This window comes from Ranitomeya variabilis, chromosome 1 (assembly GCF_051348905.1).
Source record: "Ranitomeya variabilis isolate aRanVar5 chromosome 1, aRanVar5.hap1, whole genome shotgun sequence".
Taxonomy (NCBI): domain Eukaryota; kingdom Metazoa; phylum Chordata; class Amphibia; order Anura; family Dendrobatidae; genus Ranitomeya; species Ranitomeya variabilis.
The window spans coordinates 304,780,200-304,803,290 of record NC_135232.1 but is presented as its reverse complement, the minus strand read 5'-3'; the positions used below and the strand labels follow the sequence as shown (position 1 = coordinate 304,803,290).

The following is a 23,091-nucleotide window of genomic DNA, read 5'->3' as shown; positions in this document are numbered from 1 at the left end:
TGAAAGATGCACCAACAGGGACTTGAACATTTTTTATTTTTTTTCCGAGCACGCCAAAGTAACAAGATTTTTTTTTCTTTTTTTCTTTTGTTTCAAAATATACATAGCATGCTTGTCCAAATCATAGAGTTTAACTCAAGTGCTGCCAACAAACTGTATAGTGATTATCCTTCATTCTAACAATTAGTGGGGTTTCAGCTCTTAGACTTCCATCAATTCTACCATATAAAGTGCCTGTAGATCAGGGGTGGGCAATTAATTTTCTTAAGGGGCCGCATGAGAGACTGTGGTGGAGGGCCGAAGCAATAAGCTGAAATTAATTCTGCTCAAAAGTAATAACATGTAATGAGCGGTGTTCACACAGTGCAGTAAAGAGGCAGTGACCCAGGTTAGTCCAACATAAGCCTTTATTTTCAAACTCCCAAAATAAATCCAGAACCTTTATCCTCCGGTTCTCAGCCAGAATGTCTGCATCCGCCTATAGTCGTGGGGGACCGTACCACTGTATCCCTGAAGGGTGCATCAGCAGCATTGCCTTCTCTGGTCTGAGTTCAGTCTCACACAGACCTGACTTGCATAGAGCCTCCTGCTTTGAAGCTTTAGGGCTTGTTTCCATTTGCGAGAAACACGTCCGTGTCTCGCATGTGGAAACCAAACTCTGGTGCCGGCACTTGGGAGCGGAGCATGCGGCCGCATAGCAACACATGGAGCCGCATGCTCCGCTCTGGAGTGCCGGCGCCAGAGCTTGGTTTCCACATGCGAGATACGGACGTGTTTCTCGCAAATGGAAACAAGCCCTTAAAACAAAACACTGACCGACCCAAACCTCAACTCAAATGTGAATCGTGGACATGGGCCACTCGCAAAACCCAGAGTGGAAGGAGAGACCCGCCTCACTACCATCCTACAGATCTCTCCAAAACTAAAAGCCCATGTTAGATTTTCTTCCATCTGACTTGGTCAAACAGCTTGACCAAATCCACTCTCTTTTATTTTGCATTGCAACTCCAGCTGCGGCTGTGACTACAATGTACTCCAGCGGGTTTAATATGCTCCCTGCGCATCCTAGGGACACAGCAACCCTTGCATATCACTCCACTTGCAATCATTTTATATTAATGTGTGAAACAGTATCACTTAATATTAAGGAGAATTAAGTATGCCGACATTCCCCCCTCCCCTATTACACCACATAAGCCCAGACACAGCCCCCTATATACATGCCATACAAATATAAAAGAGAAAAAAAACACACCTAGACTCCTCCTGTTACCAATGCACAGCTGACGAGATGAAGTGACATCATCGAGTCATCTGTCTGTCACACACGCTTATTGGTGGAATGAGCCAATGTATTCGTTGCTATCTGCAGCCTGTGGATGCGGATAGCGGTCAGAAAGGGCATGATGCTGCCCATGGGCCACTGTGTTAGCCCTTCGGCTGTGTCTGTCCATGGGCTGCACTGGAACAGCCAGAGGGCCAGATGTGGTGCACTGTTTGCCAAGTTCTTCTCTAGAAAATCAGTACTTCAGTCTATTAATTTTGAAAAACATATTAAATGGGAAAGAAAATATATTGCACAAAGATACCCTCTATAATTTGGAAATCATGAATAGAATCTGTTTGCTACACCATGTACAGTGGGGCAAAAAAGTATTTAGTCAGTCAGCAATAGTGCAAGTTCCACCACTTAAAAAGATGAGAGGCGTCTGTCATTTACATCATAGGTAGACCTCAACTATGGGAGACAAACTGAGAAAAAAAAATCCAGAAAATCACATTATCTGTTTTTTTATCATTTTATTTGCATATTATGGTGGAAAATAAGTGTTTGGTCAGAAACAAAATTTCATCTCAATACTTTGTAATATATCCTTCGTTGGCAATGACAGAGGTCAAACGTTTTCTGTAAGTCTTCACAAGGTTGCCACACACTGTTGTTGGTATGTTGGCCCATTCCTCCATGCAGATCTCCTCTAGAGCAGTGATGTTTTTGGCTTTTCGCTTGGCAACACGGACTTTCAACTCCCTCCAAAGGTTTTCTATAGGGTTGAGATCTGGAGACTGGCTAGGCCACTCCAGGACCTTGAAATGCTTCTTACGAAGCCACTCCTTCGTTGCCCTGGCGGTGTGCTTTGGATCATTGTCATGTTGAAAGACCCAGCCACGTTTCATCTTCAATGCCCTTGCTGATGGAAGGAGGTTTGCACTCAAAATCTCACGATACATGGCCCCATTCATTCTTTCATGTACCCGGATCAGTCGTCCTGGCCCCTTTGCAGAGAAACAGCCCCAAAGCATGATGTTTCCACCACCATGCTTTACAGTAGGTATGGTGTTTGATGGATGCAACTCAGTATTCTTTTTCCTCCAAACACGACAAGTTGTGTTTCTACCAAACAGTTCCAGTTTGGTTTCATCAGACCATAGGACATTCTCCCAAAACTCCTCTGGATCATCCAAATGCTCTCTGGCAAACTTCAGACGGGCCCGGACATGTACTGGCTTAAGCAGTGGGACACGTCTGGCACTGCAGGATCTGAGTCCATGGTGGCGTAGTGTGTTACTTATGGTAGGCCTTGTTACATTGGTTCCAGCTCTCTGCAGTTCATTCACTAGGTCCCCCCGCGTGGTTCTGGGATTTTTGCTCACCGTTCTTGTGATCATTCTGACCCCACGGGGTGGGATTTTGCGTGGAGCCCCAGATCGAGGGAGATTATCAGTGGTCTTGAATGTCTTCCATTTTCTAATTATTGCTCCCACTGTTGATTTCTTCACTCCAAGCTGGTTGGCTATTGCAGATTCAGTCTTCCCAGCCTGGTGCAGGGCTACAATTTTGTTTCTGGTGTCCTTTGACAGCTCTTTGGTCTTCACCATAGTGGAGTTTGGAGTCAGACTGTTTGAGGGTGTGCACAGGTGTCTTTTTATACTGATAACAAGTTTAAACAGGTGCCATTACTACAGGTAATGAGTGGAGGAAAGAGGAGACTCTTAAAGAAGAAGTTACAGGTCTGTGAGAGCCAGAAATCTTGATTGTTTGTTTCTGACCAAATACTTATTTTCCACCATAATATGAAAATAAAATGATAAAAAATCAGACAATGTGATTTTCTGGATTTTTTTTTCTCAGTTTGTTTCCCATAGTTGAGGTCTACCTATGATGTAAATTACAGACGCCTCTCATCTTTTTAAGTGGTGGAACTTGCACTATTGCTGACTGACTAAATACTTTTTTGCCCCACTGTATATCAAATTGGAAGTTCTTGACACGATATAAAAATTACTCAAACACAGGGCTCATGGATAGTCATGTGGTCTCGCGTGATATCTAATGATTTTTATTTTTTATATATATATGTAGGAGGTAATGCTGGCCTGGCAGCCGCCTATAGTGCCCGCATGCTGTCCATCCCTGCCACTATTCTGGTCCCAGTTACCACTCCAAGCTTCACCATCCAGAGAGTCAAAGACGAAGGTGCTACAGTCTGTGTAGTGGGAGAGGCAAGTTCAATCTTCTCACCTGGAACATTATACTTTTTCATTGTTTAATAAATGTTCTGGGGCAACTGACCATCAAACTATTCTGTTTGGAATATATATATATCTCTTCTGAGCCAGATCACACCAACCAGAGACAAGATATTGCAAATTCATAATGATCAAGACTGTAATTCAACATACAAAGTAAAAAAAAATCAGAATACAGAATGCAATATTTCTGAATAGACAGTGGGGACAAATTAAAGAGAACCGGTCATCAGGATCATCCATGTGAAACGTAAAAAATGGCTGACATCCTGATTTAATAGATATCTTTAGTGTTAAAATCTGCAGCCCAATTTTCATTAAATCATAATGATAGATTTCAGTTCCCTCTGTGCATCAGGGTGGGACTTGTGGGTGGAACTGTGGTTAGGGTCTTCGGCTCAGAGGGCTCAGCCACGGCACCTATGCAGCCGCTGCAGGCATTCATTTACATTTTGTGCTGGTACTCTTAGCTTTAGGTGAACAGAGATCTCATTCTGTGCGTGCCCCACCTCCGATGCCATTTTCCTGAAGACTGGCTGTGGGCAATCTGTGCATATGCCGGCACCATTTTCATGAATACCACCATCAGCGAGAGCGACATGCACAGCTAAGACTGACCCAGACCCAGCCCAAAACTTAAATGAATGAATGATTATGAATCCAGTTGAGGCGCTTTGGCTGAGCCCTCTGAGCTGAAGACCCTACACACAAGTCCCACCATGAAACATAAAGGAAACCGAAATTTATCAAGATGATTTAACAAAAACCGGGCTGCAGACTTTTACACCAATGGTAGGTATTAAATCATGAGACAGCGCCAATCTGCCCGTACATTTGGTTTCACATGGATGATAAGTGCAATAGGGTTTTATCCAGTATACCAATGTATAAGGAAAAGTAGTACCTGCTCACCTTGTAGGTTGTGCAACAACACCAATAAGGCTTTAGAAAAGAGATATTCTAGGTGCTGCAGCTCCACAGGTTGGTAGATCCAACATGGTATTGAAATGGTGGAAAATGTAAGGGTATGTTTCCACGTTCAGGAAACGCTGCGTAGAGCCGCAGCGTCAAACACGCAGCGTCCAGATGTTACAGCATAGTGGAGGGGATTTCATGAAATCCCGTCTCCACTATGCATTCAAAGACGCATGCAGCAGACCCGCGGAAACGGACATGCGGCACGTCTTTTCAGAACGCAGCATGTCCTTACAATGCTCAAACAACGCAGGTGACCTGCCAGTGACCTCAGGTGCAAATTTGGTGCAGATTTTTTCTGCGTAAAATCTTGACCAAATCCTGATGCAATCCTGAACGTGGACACATACCCTTAGTATTCTGCGTTGCGTTGTTTTGTGTGTTTTTTTTATACACAATTAGGGCTCACACTCACTTGCGTGAAATATGGCCGAGTCTCACAGGTTAAAACCCGGCTCTGCCGCCGGCACTCCAGAGCGGAGCGTGCGGCCACACAGCAACATGGAGCTGCATGCTCCGCTCCCAAGTGCCGGCAGAAGAGCCGGATGTTACCATGCGAGACTCGGCCGTATTTCACGAAAGTGAGTATGAGCCAAGAGTCCAAACTACTTCAGGAGAACCACAACTTTTGTGGTTCTTCTGAAGTTTGTCAACTTCAAAACGTGTCAAGAATAAAGCCTCACTGTTATACCATATATTGGACTCTTATTGTGTGTACGAAACCAACAGCACAGAATACCTACATTTTCCACTACTTCAAAATGCAATATCTAGCATTATGGAATGTTCATGTTTAATAATTCCTTTTTATTACACCAACATTAGCCTTTGTATGACTCTGTACTCCAAGATCCACTCTCCGATGAGAGCCAGAAAGGCTTCTTTCACACTTCCGTCAGGACTCTCCCGTCCTGCTGCGTCGCCCAGATGTAGCAACGGACGCGTGTCAAAACGTATGTGACGGGTGAACTGGGCCCGTCTTTATGACGGACCCGTCGAGGCTATGTGCACCTGTTGTGTATGCGTCTTCGCAACGGTTTTCCGTGGCGAAAACGCATACACAACACAAACCAGGTTAAAAATAATTTTAAAAAATCGCAATATTCTCACCTACCGGCGTCCCGCGCAGCGTTACTGATGCTCCTGGCAGCTAGCGTTCCTAGTAATACATTGCGAGATTTCGCAATGTATTACTAGGAACGCTAGCTGCCAGGAGCATCGGTAACGCTGCGCGGGACACCGGTAGGTGAGAATATTGTGATTTATTTATTTATTTATTTTTTTAACATTATATCTTGTTACTATTGATGCTGCATAGGCAGCATCAATAGTAAAAAGAGAAAGCGAGCGACAATTTCCCTGACGGGAAATTCTTCCACGCATGCTCAGTTTGAAAAGACGGGACCTGTCGCTGGATTCCTGCTTTTCACAGTCAGCGACGCATCCTGCGCCCATAGGCTTCCATTGTAGCCAGTGATGGGCAGCGCAGGATGCGTCACTGACCAATTTTCTGACGTACAGTAAAAACGTTCCTCTGAGGCCTCTTTCACACTTCTGTCTTTTCAGATCCGTTGCAATGCATAGTTTTGTGAGGGAAAAAAAAAAAAATGGATCCTGCAAATGTGCCCGCAGGATCCGTTTTTTTTTATTCCCATAGACTTGTATTAGCGACGGATGGCCACACGTCGCCTCCGACGGATCCATCGTGTTTTGGCGGACCGTCGTCTGGAAAAAAACGTTCAATGTAACATGTTTTGCCTGCATCGGGAAAACGTGTCGCAACGGATCCTGCGGCATACGTCGTTAACTAGAATGGAAGCCTATGGACGCAGGATCCGTTGTGACACATCGTATGATGGAATCCAGCGCTGGAATCCATTTTTTTTTTTTGTTTTTTGTTTGTTTTTTTTTTTACACTGAGCATGCTCAGAATCAGGAATTTGTAGCCAATTGGCCAGACAGTCCCCAAATCTATATAAACCTGGCCTGGGGCATCACCCCCAAATGTGCCAGCAAGACTCCTGCCAGCCAGTCAATATATTGGTTTCCCTATTTTCCAGTAGCCAATCACATTTGGGAGACTCCCATTTTTAGGCATGGAAAACGGATCCATCAAAAAAACGGATGACACGGATGGTAAAAACGGACAAAACAGATGCAACGGATCCAGTTTTTCGACGGAACCGTCTAGCGGATCCGTCGAAATACTGGATGCACATCGTGCACTGGATGTATTTTGACGCATCCGTTGATACGTCGCGCCGACGCATTGTGACGGATTAAAAAAAACTGAAGTGTGAAATTAGCCTGAACGTTTTCTCTGCCCGACGGACCATTTTTTTTTTTACGCAGGATCCAGTGCACGATGGATGAAACGGATGGCCATCCGTCACAATCCGTCGCTAATACAAGTCTATGAGAAAATGCAGGGTCCTGCATTCTCAAAAATCGACGTATCTCGACGGGAGCTGAAATACGGAAGTGTGAAAGAGGCCAAACAGACAGAGGGGCAGTGCTTAGCTGAGTGTTTACACCCATTAGTTTTAGTGATCAGTGGGGGTCTTAGTATCTGCCCCAACAATCAAAACGTGATATTTTACAATGACAAGAGAAGTTTGTTAAAATGATAGCAAGTACAAAGACAATAAAGGATACCTATACATATATATATATATATATATATATTTTTTTTTTTAACAATGCCTGTTCTTCCTTACAGATGCTTGATGATACTATTGAGCATGCTAAAGAGTTGGTGAAGAATAACCCTGGTTGGGTGTACATCCCTCCATTTGACGATCCTTTAATATGGTATGATAGTTTACAAATTTCAATTTATTAATATATCGTCATAATTTTCACAAAGCATTGTCTACATCTTCATGGTGTGTCAGACTGACTTACAGGAAATGGCACTATTGTTATAAGTGGCTGGGTTAAAGAAGCCTTCCCGTGAAGGGTGTGTATTAATATACTAACCTGCCACTGCTCTCTCCGGTGTCCAGCACCGTTCTTCTCCGTGATGTCACCGCTCTGATACTGTCTGGATCACACTGCGCTCTTCGTGACCCAAAAGTGCCTTTTATAATGTGATCCTATGGAGCATCAGAACGAGGCGCCATAAGCTTACTCTGTAAAAGAGACTTCCAGCTCACGCATAGAGCCTGAGAATAGGAAGTGTGTGACATCAATGAGAAGTGGAGCAGAACTGCGTTGGATCCCAGAGAAGACGTTAGCAGATAAGTATTTCAACACTAAGGGCCCCTTCACACTGTGCAATCAAAGTCTGAACGAGCGTTCGATTTGTGACGTTTATCCGTCCTCGTTCCGAGGTTGCAAAGTGTGACATGGCGTTACGATTTGCGACGCAGCCCAGCATCGTACGATGTGAAAGAAAGAGCAGAACTTTCTTTCGTCGTAAATGTCCCGCTGTGGCGGTCGAAATCGTAGTATGTGACGGCGGTCATACGAGCTCGTAATGCGACTACGTGGGTTGGGCTTCCGCATACCTGTCTCCTGATTGGGCGTGACGTTTTAGCACGCCCATGCTGGTAATACGTCACGCTCGGAGTCGTAGGACTATGGCGGTGTGAAGGGTAGCGTACGATTGCGACGCGTGACGTTCACATCGCAACTACGTCAGAAAAAGCGTTAACATCGTAGAGTGTGACCGCTGGCTACGAGCTCGTACTGCGATGTCGAATATGACGCAAATGCGTCGTAATCGTAGCAGAATCGACCAGTGTGAAGGTACCCTAACCCATTACACTAAGTACACAAAAAACTTAATGGGATGGCTTCTTTAAGCCATATTGATTGTTTGCACAACTTTTTTTTTTTTTCAATAGGGAAGGCCACACATCACTGGCAAAAGAAATGAAGGAAAGTCTTCCTTCAAAACCAGGAGCAATTGTCCTCTCAGTAGGTGGTGGTGGTATGCTCTGTGGAGTAGTCCAAGGCCTACGGGAAGTGGGATGGAGTGATGTTCCCATCATTGCAATGGAAACGCGAGGCGCTCACAGTCTTAATGCTGCATTAGAGGAAGGAAAGCTGGTGACTCTTCCTGAAATTACCAGGTAAATAAATGTCTAAAGAGCGAGATTGTGTGCAGCTGCCAGAAGTCTTCTGCCCGCTTCCTGAGACATCCCAAATCCTGCCAAAACTAAATCAGAATTATTTTTTTCTCTAGTTAGATGAACTTGCTAGGTGAGAATCTGAGACCCGCACTCTTTAAAGCAACCTGGTCTCCATGGGTCAAGTATAGAACATGCCAACTTGCTTGATCTTAGGGCTCCTACTCACTTGCTCGACACTCGGATGAGTCTTGCACAGCAATACCCCGGCACGGCACCCTGCACTCAGGAGCGGAGCGTGCGGCTGCATGTATTCCAATGTGGCCGCACGCTCCGATCTGAGTGCCGGGTGCAGAGCCGGGTTTTAAACATATGAGACTCATCCGAGTTGCTCGCAAGTGAGTAGGAGCCCTTAGTAGGGTTACCGGACAGTACTAGAAAAACATGGCTGCTTTTTAGATTGCACACTCAATACAATTTCTTTCTCTCCCCAATTCCATGCCACACTTGCCAAGAAGACCAAATGCATAACAGATTAATAAATGTAAAAGTGGCAAACAGGGCGCACAATAGGTCAATACCCTATGGAGGGTGAGTAGGAGAGTCCTGGTTATGCTCGCATGGTGGAGTTGTGACAGGCACAACTCCTATGTTGGTATGAATGAAAGCAGTCTCGTGGCTGGTGAATGAATCCTCCAGGAAATATTTGATCCAGTTGGATGAACACGTGGCTGGGTTGTGCTGCTGGAGTACATCAATTCTTCAGAAAATAGACTTTTTTTTTTTTTTTTTTTAAATTCACAACGTGTTTCAACTCCGTACTGGCATCTTTATCAAGTGAACAAAGTGAACAAAAACATTTTTCTAACTTGATAAAGACATAGATACCGCATTTAAAACACTGAAAGGCCCAGATTCATTATAGCACTTGCGATATATTTTTCTTTTTTGCGTCATATTAAATCTTTCAATTTGTGCCTCTTTTGAAGTCCATTTTGTTTGTTTTGTTTTTTTTAAATTTGCCACTATCAGAGTTTAGGGTTTCATTTTTTTATTTTTTTTTTTAAGCTTGATTCATCATTAATTTGTTGAACATGTACTCCAGTCCCCTCTCAAGTTATAGTGCTAAGTCTTTAAAAAAAAAAAAAAAAAAATCAGCAAAAAGTCAGACAAAAAAACTTTGTCTTTGCAGAAAATCAGTGAAGTGTGTACTCCCTTTAAGAATTGTATGAAAAATAGTCAATACTACAGGGTGGGCCATTTATTTGGATACACCTAAATAAAATGTTAATGGTTGGTGATATCAACTTCCTGTTTGTGGCAAATTAATATATGGGAGGGGGAAAAATTTTCAAGATGGGTGACCATGGCAGCCATTTTGAAGTCGGCCATTTTGTATCCAACTTTATTTTTTCCAATGGGAAGAGGGTCACGTGACGCATCAAACTTATTGAGAATTTCACAAGAAAAACAATGGTGTGCTTGGTTTTAACGTACCTTTTGTTCTTTCATGAGTTATTTTACAAGTTTGACCACTTATAAAATGTGTTCAAAGTGCTGCCCATTGTGTTGGATTGTCAATGCAACCCTCTTCTCCCACTCTTGACACACTGATAGCAACACCGCAGAAGAAATGCTAGCACAGGCTTCCAGTATCCGTTGTTTCAGATGCTGCAGACCTCATATCTTCACAGCATAGACTATTGCCTTCAGATGACCACAAAGATAAAAGTCTAAGGAGGTCAGATCGGGAGACCTTGGTGGCCATTCAACCGGCCCACGATGACCAATCCACTTTCCAAGAAACTGTTCATGTAGGAATGCTCGGATCCGACACCCAAGATAGTACACCACCACGTTATGGGTGTCAGGTCCGAGCATTCCTACATGAATTATTGTACTTATTTTTTTATTATGCATACCCCTCCTTACATGTAAAGCGCCATGGAGTAAATGGTGCTATAATAATTGTTGGGGTGGTCTGCAAGTCAGACCAGTCAGGGATATTGGACGGCTGCCGAATTGGAGGAACCTTTCCGGAAAGTGATGGACACAGACAGATGTGGTATCTGATCAGGCCATAAAACCTGGTTTATTAGACATGAACTTATATACACATTTGAGTAGGCGTATACATTGTCCGAGCGCCAATCAGCTGTTTATTACATATGAAATCATTCTTAAGATATCAGTTCTAATTCCTAATAAGGTTATCTTGCTGGTCAGGTGAGTCTTACATAAGGGGTAACTCGAGTTTAGCCATGTCACAAGCTAAAGGTCTAAGTCTCATCTTTATTAGACCTAATCAACAATATTAATTAGCAGTCAGCAGGTCAAATCAATAATAACGTTGTCAGCAGGTATGACTTAGTAGAAGTCTCTAGACATGTAAAGACATATTCCTAATAGTCATGTATATGAATTATGAGAGTGAAGTAAGGTGGTCCCTGATTTCCCTATCAGTCCCCCCTTTTGAGATTAGATATGATTCTACCCCTAACCCATAGGTGCTGTCACTGGCCTAGTGCCAATGTCGGACTTTCTTGTCAATTCTTCTGCCGAATCCCCCATAGGATGGGGAGATCATATCCCATCTCAATCATATCACTTGTTCATATTCATCATTGCGGGGTTTCATCTGCATGTACATGGTCTTGTTAAGGGACGCATCGATCAGTCTCTGGAGGAGCCCTCTGATGCAGGGTATGCAGCAGCATCCGGTGATCACAAGGATTCCCGTGACGACGGAGAGGGAGATGAGGAGGCTGGACACCAGGTGGCTCCATTTTCCGAACCATGACTCGAGCCAGTCTGTGAAGGGATTGTCGATACCCGAGTTCTCTGCCAGCTCCTCAGACAGTGATGTAAGACCCTCCAGAGCTTTAGTGATGCTTCCATCTGGGTCTGTGTTGTTAGGAATGAAAGTACAACAATAAGTGCCAAACATTTTACAGACACCTCCCTTTTCTGCTAGCAACATGTCTAAAGCCATTCTATTCTGCCACGTCATCAATGAAGTAGGCCCTAATTGGTCTGCTATCCCTTTTATAGCATCTCTTGTATAATTTATAAACCTTTGCTGATTATAATATATATAATTTATCCAGTCCACATTTTTGTTAAGTGTGACCCACCAAAAGAAAACTGATTCAAACCCTGCTGCAATCTGGTTCCTAGCCTTGTATTCATCTGGTACACCTCTAGGAACTCCTATGCTATCTATGTAAATCCTTGGGTCAAAGGATCCAGCAGGTACTGATCTCTTATTTCTACGCAGAACATCAACACTCAGTTTACCCCTTTGTATCTCTTCTGATGAGATTATCTGAAATGGCATGAGTATCTGCGTTAGGGCACAGCTGCCAACCCAGTCTGCTGGCAACCTGGCTCTAAGTAGCATATCTCCACATATCCACCATATATCACTCCTTGCTGTGGCCTGTCCTTGGAACCATTTAGCCTTAAAGCCCCCCGTGTCTTGGTCTACAGGGATGGCCGTGTCACAGAACTCTGACGTGAGGTTTCCCACTGATACGGGTTTACCTACTCCCGTCCCTTGTCTCTGGAAACAGGTGTAGTTCCCTGGATACGCAAAGACTCTAGGGGGTACCTGATCGAGCTTTACAGGTGGATACAAAGCTGATAGAGCATGGCACAAAGTATTATCAGAGGGGTCATAGGTAGCATCATACAAGGCTATAATGCATTGCAAGTCTGTTTGGTCTGGTTCTGAAGACCTGACAGGGATTGTCCCTAGATGAGGCCTGGCAGTAGCACATGCAATACAGTTAGACTTGTTATGCTGTCCTGCTGTAAATCTCATCCACATGAGCCACTCATTTCTTTCAGTATAGCCTGTTTCTATGGCAACTTTCTCTTCGTAGCTCACCCCCTTAAATACGTTGAATCTTGGCTTTCCTCCTGCCGTTGTTTCTTGGGGCTCCTTTTCTGTATTCCCACTCTCTTCTGGTGGGTAAGCTTTTAGCCAGAACTTCCCCAACTGAGCCCTTTTTCCCGGGGAAAATAGTCCTAACACATAAAGACCTTCATCTACCCGAGAGGGTTCATTCATTATCATAAGGATAGGGTTGCAGGATGCTCCCCATGCATACTCCTCTGTTTTACAGTCCCATCTGCCCCCTGTTGCTACAATTTTCACCCTGTGAAGGAGGGGCTGTCCTGATGCACTAAGGCGAGTCTTAGCCTCCTCTGGCTCATATCCCCAGGTGTCTCCAGTATTCCAAGCTACATCAGACCATGAAGCACAGTTCTCATTCCCTGGCCTGGTTACACAGATATATACCACCGCCCCTTCAATTGTTGTTAAGAATTTATAACTGGGATTACTGCTCTTTTTCCCAAATTTAAGATTCCATTGACATTCTACTATCCTACAAAAGTCAAATCTAAAAGTCACAGATTTTCCCACGGCATCAAACCAAATTGTTGGTATCCCGGCGGCATCATTAACTAGCATGGGTATCCGTCCTTCTTGGGATGAGACTGTCGATATTATCAGGAGCAGGGACATCACTCTTCCACTCCCGGACCATACACTGGTTTGCATGATTCCACGCAGGGTCTTCCCTCCAATGGTGTAGCTGTGGTGGGAGAACCGTGAGATTCCAGCTCCAGTGGTTTCCTTGCGTGTCTTTGGATCACTACACAACCTCCTGGAACAGAATCAAAACTTATTCATGCATAAGCAACAGTCTCTCCTTGTGGCTCTAGACGCAGCTACAAGGTTGTCTGAGAGGGGACATTCTCCCATGCGGCCTTAGATGCACAACATTTTGTATTACCTCCCTGCTGCCGCAGCTTTTTGGCATCTGGAAGGCTTCTGGATACCCTGGGAAGAGATCAACACACACGGGCACATACATTCCTACCTGAGGGTAGTTGTATGCAGTCAGTTCGCAGTCATTGGGACGAGAAGAGAGGCTTGGGCATGTGTATGTGGTGCATTGCCTATACTACCTGTGTTGTGCAATGGGGTACATGCCTGAGCAGAACCCAAAAGGGAGCATTATGAAGTTGTGAGTGACCCTCTCATCTACCATGGCACATATATCCTTGGACCGGTGCGTCGGTTTGTGAGCCTCTTGGGCCACCACAGAGTTCAAAGACCTTGGCAGACACACCTGCTGTTCCACCTTCCACAAACCTGCATGGTGACGGGTATCACTCTGCAACCAGATCCTCGACTCCTCCCCGGTGAATGCCCAAGTCAGAGCCTGCAAGATACTTACAGTTAACAGGTTATACTCCGTGCTTACCATAGTAAGTGGGGCGGCCGCAGAGGTCTCGTGTCGCCTGTGCATTCCTGCAGCTTCCTTGGCTGCTTTGTTCTTCCTGTTCGTGCCTCGTGCCTTGTTGGTAGAGAGCCTCCAGTGTGTCCTTAACTCAACTATGGCAACCTCTTTCAGGAGCAATAGTGCGTCCATCACCTGCTTAATGAGGTACCAGTGTTTGACAGGAGTCATTGTGTCTGTAAGAAAGCCTCTTGCCCTCCATGTGGGGCCAAACTCATGGGTCACTCTCAGAAGGTATCCTGACGTTACATAAACATTGCATCTTTTCCCTTTTGCCCCTCTAAGCGCCTCAATGAGTGCCACCAGCTCCACCTCTCTCGTGGACATGCGAGGAGGGAGTGGTTGTGATTTTATTACCTCATGCTGTGTGACCACCGTATACCCAGCGTAGAGCCGTCCATCCTTTCCAATGCTCCTTCCACCATCTACAAAAAGCTCAACATCTGGATTACTGAGAGGTACACGAGAGACATGTGAGAAATCTGCATTTACTTCTTGAGCCATAAGGGCTGTACAATCTTACAAAATCAACAGAAAACAGCGAAAATACAGTAATTTACTAGTACTCTTCCCCCCCTTTTGAATCCACTACCTCAGTGCTGGAGAGTAGCTGGATTCAACTAAGAAAAAGTTTTTAGCTGGCGGGGAGCCAAAAATTTGAAACTTCAACAACTTATGAACTAAGCAAAAACAGAAAAATCTGGTAATAGGGTAGCATATACTTGGGGTATAGAACCTACGTGCAAATTTTGGACAGTTGGCAGAATGCCAAGTTTTCGTACCTTGCTAGGCGGTCTTATCTAAAACACACTTGCGATCATCATTGCAATTGTTCCTTCTTATCAACATGCTTTTTCCTTCTAAATGAACATGACTTTACCCTCTATTGATCTGGCTGCATGACAGGAACAACCAGCTCGTCCACATCAAATCCACATAGATAAGCAAAGTGTCTAGCAACCTGGACATAATCCTCAGGGTGCCCTCTATTCAGGGGACACCTGAATGGTACGTCATTGGGGTACCAGAGATTATTGTCTTCTATTTGACTCAGCAAGGTTCCTGGACTAAACAGAATTGCCCCGTGACCGTTAAGACGGAAACACTTCAATTCAGGGAAATTATGTGACAGAGGTCCGAACCCAGTGTACTCCTGGTTATAACCGGGTTCCACTATTTTTACAATTCTCCATCCTTCTGGCGAGATAGCCAGCATCATCCCTACTTTGCAATCAGGGCAAGACATTTACAAAATTTGCGCTGGGGGTCGGTTCTTTACAAGATTACAAGTAATCCTAATTCCTATACACCATACAAATACAAAAAGTCCCAGAAAAGCAAAAGCAAAACCTTCAGGACAATATAAATTAACGTATCTCAAAGGATGTCCACAATCTTGGGTACTATTGTCCATACAACAAAAAGCATCAAAAACCTAAATACGGACCTATGTGTTCAGAAATGAGCTCTATTTCTAACACATATATACTTGGTCTGAAAAACTTGACCCTATATTCTCTAACACACTCTGCAGATCATTCAGCACAATTGTTCACTTACAGCCTCCCCAAATATCAGTTAGCCAGGTAACAAATATTTGGTTTCAGCTCATCATACACATGTGACTATGTGTTTTAACTACTAGCGTTCCTATGTTTTGTCTCGGTACCAATTGACCAAAAGACCACACCTAGTTTGGACTCCCTTATACACGCAGGATTCTTATTTGTAAATCCTTATGGATACACACATCATGCGAGAACAAGCAAGGAGTCTCATATATCAATCACTCTCTGACATACACATTTATTCACTTAGCTGCTAAACGGCTGTTACTATCTTTCCCTTATCTGTGTACTCTGACCTGCCCTTCCTTGCTGCCTGATATCACTTCAGCCTGTGCTAGTGCTTCTCTGTTATCTGCCTACACCTGTCCTCTGCTCTCTGTTATCAGCCGAAGACTTTGCGTTCTCTGGTTACACTGACAACTAACTACTCTACTCATGTGTAGTCTCTTAAGGTGCCCACTCCTCACGGCCTTTTCGTTACTCTATGGTGCTAGCACCCTATCTACACTTTCTAACCTATCCCGTTTCTCACAGGTAAGGTGTGTAGAAACGCAATTCCCCCTTCATCGCTCCTTTCGTAACCTACGCCGAAAACTCAGCCACTAGGTTTGTGGGGGTTTTTAATGATTAGTGTTTTGGCCGATGTGACCGCCGCAGCGTCACACACTAATCCACCGCAGGCCTTCTACCTTAGGGCACCTGTCTCTGACTTAACCTGACGTACACAGAAACCCTGAATACTAACCAGAGAACATAACTAACTAACGCTAGGCAGAGTAATGTGATGAAAACTATCTCTCGATCTACTAGCACCATCTAGGTGGTGGGCAGCATCTATGCACACATAAGACAGACAGACGGACGTGATACTGGCCTCTGACCCAAAGTGCCCACTGGGAGTCGCTGTTGGGAACTGCAAAAGACCCTGACCCGATTCAGCCCGGTTTTTACACCGTACCTCTATCACACCTGTCCCCAGAGGACGTCTCCTCAAGGGCAAATTCACACAGTCAGTCAATCTTCAGTCATATACTGAACAAGTAACAAGACAGACAACAGGTATAGCAGCACATAAAATCAACCAATCCAATATGCCTTTTAAGTATCACTAGGATACCCACCCAGGGACGCCAAATATGTTGGGGTGGTCTGCAAGTCAGACCAGTCAGGGATATTCTACGGTTCTTTGCCAGTAAGGACGGCCTTGTAAGGTAGACCAACTAGAACATACCTCGGAGGCCGGCTTGCAGATTACTGAGACAGGAAGACACAGAGAGAGTTTGTAAGAAGCTAAAGGTTCTTACCTTCACCGGTGATGTTGTCTGTGTGTCCTGGTCTCAGGTCTACGTGATGCCGGCTTCCAGATATTGACGGTCTCCTGTTGTGGCCGCCCACCCAGGGACGCCAAATATGTTGGGGTGGTCTGCAAGTCAGACCAGTCAGGGATATTGGACGGCTGCCGAATTGGAGGAACCTTTCCGGAAAGTGATGGACACAGACAGATGTGGTATCTGATCAGGCCATAAAACCTGGTTTATTAGACATGAACTTATATACACATTTGAGTAGGCGTATACATTGTCCGAGCGCCAATCAGCTGTTTATTACATATGAAATCATTCTTAAGATATCAGTTCTAATTCCTAATAAGGTTATCTTGCTGGTCAGGTGAGTCTTACATAAGGGGTAACTCGAGTTTAGCCATGTCACAAGCTAAAGGTCTAAGTCTCATCTTTATTAGACCTAATCAACAATATTAATTAGCAGTCAGCAGGTCAAATCAATAATAACGTTGTCAGCAGGTATGACTTAGTAGAAGTCTCTAGACATGTAAAGACATATTCCTAATAGTCATGTATATGAATTATGAGAGTGAAGTAAGGTGGTCCCTGATTTCCCTATCATAATAATAATAATTAACCATTCCCATTTTCTTTAGGTGTATCCATATAAATGGCCCACCCTGTACACACAAGAAAATTATGAATAATCAATGAGTAGTTTCTTAAAGGGGTTGTAAGATCACAATATATTGATGCAATATCCTTAGACTGTCTCAAATACCAGATTGGATTTGCAACACCCAGCAACCCCTCCGATTTATCTGTTATAAGCTGTAGCCAGATTTAAACACATTGGCTGATTCAACAGAACTGGCGATGTTCTTGATGAGGGGAGTGCTGGAATCAAACTTCTGAGTCATTAGGATGCACACTTCTCTTAACAAATCTGGAACATCTGAAAAGTTGCATTTGATGCTCCACAAATCTTGCACTCCAGATCAGGGACTGGAGTAAAATTTGTGACATAAGGATCATCGCTAGAGTTGAGCGAATATTATTATAGCTCCATATATTCCATGGCGCTTTACATTTGAAAAGGAGTATACATAATCAAGTACAGTCATCTTGAACAATACCAGATATGACTGGTACAGGAGGAGAGAGGACCCTGCCTGCGAGGGCTCACGATCTACAAGGGATGGATGAGGATAAAATAGGCAAGGGCAGAGCTGGTCATGCAGTGGTTTGGTGGATCTGTGGTTAATGCAGGTTGTAGGCTTGTCAGAGGCGAGTCTTCAGGTTCCTTTTGAAGGTTTCCACGGTAGGCGAGAGTCTGATATGTTGTGGTAGAGAGTTCCAGAGTAGGGGAGAAAGTGCGGGAGAAAGCTTGTATGAGATTGTGGGAAGAGGAGATAAGAGGGGAGTAGGGTGTTGGTGGGCATCAGCAGCGCTCTTCCCTGGTAACTATACCATTACCTTTTGTATATCTCTGTTGTGCTATTTTTTGTATCAATTGTTCATTTACACATGACCACTGTTGTCATTGGTAACTATTTATGCATTATTGTCTGCATTATTTTTGTATACATAGAGTGTCCGCTGGTTGTCCCACGTGTTCTTGTGCTTTAGGAGGCCATTCAGATGTTGACTGATTTTAATGATTGTTATTGAATAAAGTTGTTTTTTTCTCACCTTTTTGCCTCATGTGAAGTTTGGTTTTTGGTGTGATACTATTAGTTGCTTCATGGCCATATGAAGTGGGTATTTATAGGTGTTGTGTGGCAAGTTACTTTTTGCTTTAATGCCAATTTTGTTTTCAACCCTCCCTGCAAACTGAAGGGTATGAGAACTAATTGTTACTACTGCCTGTGAGTCTAAGGGGGGCGTCTAGTTTAGTAAATGAAAGACGACTGCAGGCTTAGATCTGCATGTCTTGACTTAATGGAAGTGTAAACTTGTCACTTTACAGTAAACATATCTCTTAGCGATCAGCACAGGTTAGGAAAATGTACAAACTTATTTTTCCCCACAGCGTGGCAAAGACATTGGGAGCACGAACTGTGGGAGCACAAACACTGAAAGTGGCTCAGGAACATCCTGTATTCTCAGAGGTCATCACTGACCAAGATGCTGTGATTGCCATCGAAAGGTTTCTTGGTAAGCGATTCTGGATGTCATGTAAAACATAGTATTAGGAAGTGTAAAACTAAGGAAACCTGTCATCAGGATCATCCATGTTAAACTAAAGGTATGGGCAGAAAGGCACCATCATACCTTTTAGTATAATAATATTCACCCCGGTTTTCGTTAAATTGTAAAATTCGCTTTCCTCAGCGCTTTGTGGTGGGACTGTAGGTAGGGTCTTCGGCTCAGCCATGAACCCCTTCACTGCCCCGGTTGCATTGATCTTGGCCGTTTAAATTTTGGTCTGGTGCCATCCTAGCTGTGGGCGGCGCGCTCGCATTCAGCTGATGGTGGTCTTCATATAAATGGCACCAGATGTGGTGCATGTGCAGAATGACACCTCTCCTGGTCATTGACCCTGATGCGCTGAGGAAACCGAAACAAGGCTGAAGACTTATACCAAGTTATGTATTAAATCCGTATGACAGCGCCAGTCTGCCCATACCTTTAGTTAGACATGTATATTCCTGCTGACTGGTTTCTTTTGTGTATTATACTAAAAATAGGATCAAGTAATATTATAAACTGCTAAGTATTTATACCCAGAGTAAGCTAAAGCTGCTCTTCAGGGGCCCTATATTACTATACTATAGCAGTTTGTTACTCGCTTGTGTAGTGGGATTGCAACTACTAGTCAAGGGTGGCGTGGTGCTCTAGTAATTTGAGCTTGAGTGTACCTGTATTTTGCTAACTTGCTTGTTCTGTCTCCCTCTAGATGATGAGAAGATGCTTGTTGAGCCAGCGTGTGGTGCAGCTCTTGCTGCGGTTTACAGTGATGTGATTGGGAAGCTGCAGAAGGAGAGAAAGTTGAGCCACGATCTGTCATCTGTGGTAGTCATCGTATGTGGTGGGAACAACATCACCCTCGCACAGCTCTTCCGACTCAAGGATCAGTTGGGCATCTAGTTAGTCATTGCTGCATAGGAAGAACTTACCATCCAGACATTCGGGCCAAGTCATGGTACCAGTTTCCTGGGAATTCCATCAGCTCTAATGTTACCAAGCAGATTAAACAGGAACAAACGTAGTTTCCAAACAATTCAGGTTCACCATCTGTATGCTCAATATAGGAGTTCAGAATTGTGTATAATTTAGGCCGAATTCACAAGTCTGTCACAGAATGGCTAAGGGTCTCCAACCTGAAGTCAGCCTCAGATGCGTACAATAGAACTGTCAAATTCTGATCGGGCTACTCCGAGGACAGTCTGTGCATCAGGATGTGTGAATCCAACATAAGTTCACATTCCTCCACTGGTTGTCCTCAGACTTATGTCGGTGACATAAGATAATCATATGGTGCATGCACAAGACTTGTCAGTACTAGTGATGAGCGAACGTGCTCTGATGACACCTGACTGTGCTTGGATAAGATGTTATCCGAGTATCTTGGGCGTGCTCGTATATTTTGTTCAGGTCCCTGTGGCTGCTTGATTTGTGGCGGTCAGGCAATCCCTACATGTGTTGAGGCTGTCTGTTTGCTAGGGAATCTCCACAGATATTCAGGCTGTCTAACAGCCACAAATCATGCAGCTGCAGGGACTCGAACACGATATACAAGCACACCCAAGATGCTCCGATAACATTATCCGAGCACGGTCGCTCATCACTAGCCAGTACTCCTCATCTGACCTTATCCTCTGGCATCCAGAGATGGATTACTTTGTCAGATCAGAGTCACATCAAGTTTTGTTAGCGTATAATGTGGATTGTAGGGAGCTGGTATGAAAGGGCTAACAAAGGATTAGTGAAGAACTCAATGTAACCACTACCTCATCTAAAGTCTTTTTTTAATGTAATTTTCTATGTTTTACTACTGTGGCATTAAACTACTTGATATATTAAGACAATCTACTGTAGATATTTTTTTAAAATTGCCAAACAAGTGGGAAAAAAAAAAATCATAGAAGTGACAGCATATGGGTAAGTGAATGTTGTAAACCACATCACAATGCTAGTAAGACCGCTTTGGTATGGCGCAAAAGAAGATTCAGACAAATGACTAAAGTAATGTTACAATTTTAATAAGTGCACTGAAGAAAAAAAAACAAAACACTACTTCATTTATACAAAAAAAAGCCTAGCACACAAATCTCATGAACACAGCTGCCCACTGGCAGCATCAGCCTGCTGGATACCAAGATTTGCATAGATATGTCAAAGGGGGTGGTTGAGTAACAGTAGATGGTCAACAGCATGTTATTCCCCCATATGGGTCATGGTTCCTTGCTTGTAGGGGGAGAAAAATAAAATTAGGTTTAATTCTAAAGACAAATTATGAATTAATATCCTGAAAATGCTGACAGCCTTAGGGCAGTATAAACATAACTGCATAAGGCCATGCGATTGATCCTACAGCCAAAGTTAAAAGAAAAATGGATCTGAAACCTACCGCACGGATAGTTTCTAATCTAAGAAGCCTGTACTAAAGCCTTCAGTCAGGTCAGCAGACGCCATTCCATATTGTGGTAACACCGTTTAAATCATTCACAGCATATGTCATACATCTCATCTACACATAGTGGTCTCTGCAGTTTACTAGGAGAAATCTATCAAAGCTTCTGGAAATACCAAATAGTCATAAGGACGTCACAGTCACACAGCAGGGAGGCCAATGCAGGTGGTCCTACATGACCCCTTCTATCTGTAGAACAAGTCACCTCAATAATCCACCAATACAGGTGAAAGTAAAATCAAGCAGGAACCTGAGCTCAAATGTGATGGTCAAATGGAAAGGCCTATAGTTCATAAGTTGTAAAAGAAAATCCAATCCCATTTTATATAATTATCAGGTAGTCAGCATTGAAATGTATCAGTATAGATTTCCTTTGGTATAATAGGCTAATAGCACAAATTTAGCTCAAGGACCACCTGTTTATAGGACAGCGTGGTCTGGAGAAGCAATGACCATCATCTGTACTTTGATGTATAGTTATGCAAAATAAAACACTTAACCTTAACACACACTAAATGTATCCCTTTATCATTTTAATAATTCAATTCCCTGGTTTATCCAGTACCCTTCCCAAAATTAGTACCATGCCAGCTGCAATGCATGTCCGGGCACAAGTTACAAATGCTGATCAAAAGTGCATTGATTGAGGAAAAATAGAACAAAGAAGGAAAATGCCTCAATCCCAACTGATGACAATGGGAGAAAATTTCCAGAGGTCAGGATGGCCCATGTGCATGAGGCTGCTGAAGGGAGAAGTGCTCCATTGGAAAGCCGGGACCTGGTCCCATGTAGGACCATTAACAACCACCAATTTGTGATGTTTGGCAAATTCATAACTTGTGACCTGTCAAGGAAAAAGAATAGTCACTGAAGATGCTCCTCATCGCCATTGTTGGCTTAAGACAGCAATACCCTCCCTATCAGAGGACGATTGGAGCAAGGCCTCAATTGCCCCACAAAATGGTAAACCATCAATTCATAAATAATAAGTTAGCCCAAATGCGTATATAGTCCATTAATGACACCTGACACCTAGCAGGTTATATAAAATGGGTAGATCCACTACTGCAGATTGCCATAAGTGTGGGGTGGGAAGCGGCAGCAGATTTTATACACCTGATGTGGTACTGCCCTCCTATTGCAGACTTTTGGAAAGAGGCCATAACTATCTTCATCGAGATCATACACCCCCCTGTACCACTCTGCTCTAAAGGTGTGTTTGTTAGAAATCCTGGCCTAAATACCCACAGTTTTCTCAGGAAAACATAGTTTTAGCCTACAAAGCCATCGTGATGACAAGGATGGAAAAAAGTCCCCGGCAAATCTTACACTGGGTCAATATGGAAAGTACTGCAGCTTCCTATGAGAAGGTGGTCCCCAAAAATTTGAAGAAAAAAAAAAAAAAAGGGGGGTGGTGGTATGGAAGCCTTGGCTTGATTCCCCTTTGACTCACATTAGGCCCCAGGTGATCAGGAGTATTCGCTCAAAGTATGTGATATCTGGTGTCTTATGGTTTTGGTTAAAATCTTAGACATATGATATGTAATGGTCAGGTTAACTTTTCCGCAACAGTATTAATGAGAAATGATTTTTGTTCTATGATGTACCCTTGTTATGTTGTACAATATAAATAAAATACTGGGCTATGGACTAATGTGCCAATTACACAAAGAATAACTTCCTTTATAGCAATATGCTACTCTAGGAACAGTTTTT

The 23,091-nt window shown here is 43.6% G+C and overlaps 2 protein-coding genes across 5 annotated transcripts in view; one reads left to right on the top strand and one right to left on the bottom strand.

The window, feature by feature from the left end:
• Positions 1-20,982, top strand: part of SDS (serine dehydratase) — a 27,545-nt gene extending 6,563 nt beyond the window's left edge. For 3 of the 4 annotated variants that reach the window (XM_077296377.1, XM_077296387.1, XM_077296362.1), the window contains exons 4-8: positions 3,362-3,501; positions 7,223-7,314; positions 8,352-8,579; positions 18,772-18,896; positions 19,639-20,768. In XM_077296377.1, the coding sequence (XP_077152492.1) occupies positions 3,362-3,501; positions 7,223-7,314; positions 8,352-8,579; positions 18,772-18,896; positions 19,639-19,829 (776 nt within the window). In that variant the 3' untranslated portion in view covers positions 19,830-20,768. Of the gene's footprint in view, positions 1-3,361; positions 3,502-7,222; positions 7,315-8,351; positions 8,580-18,771; positions 18,897-19,638 lie in introns of all 4 variants that reach the window. The other variant, XM_077296372.1, reaches the window with a different exon arrangement.
• The window catches only part of PLBD2 (phospholipase B domain containing 2), a 21,889-nt gene continuing 19,721 nt past the window's right edge, over positions 20,924-23,091 (bottom strand). Inside the window, exon 12 of the mRNA XM_077296349.1 lies at positions 20,924-22,219. Within this exon, the coding sequence (XP_077152464.1) occupies positions 22,052-22,219 (168 nt within the window). The 3' untranslated portion in view covers positions 20,924-22,051. The remainder of the gene's footprint in view (positions 22,220-23,091) is intronic.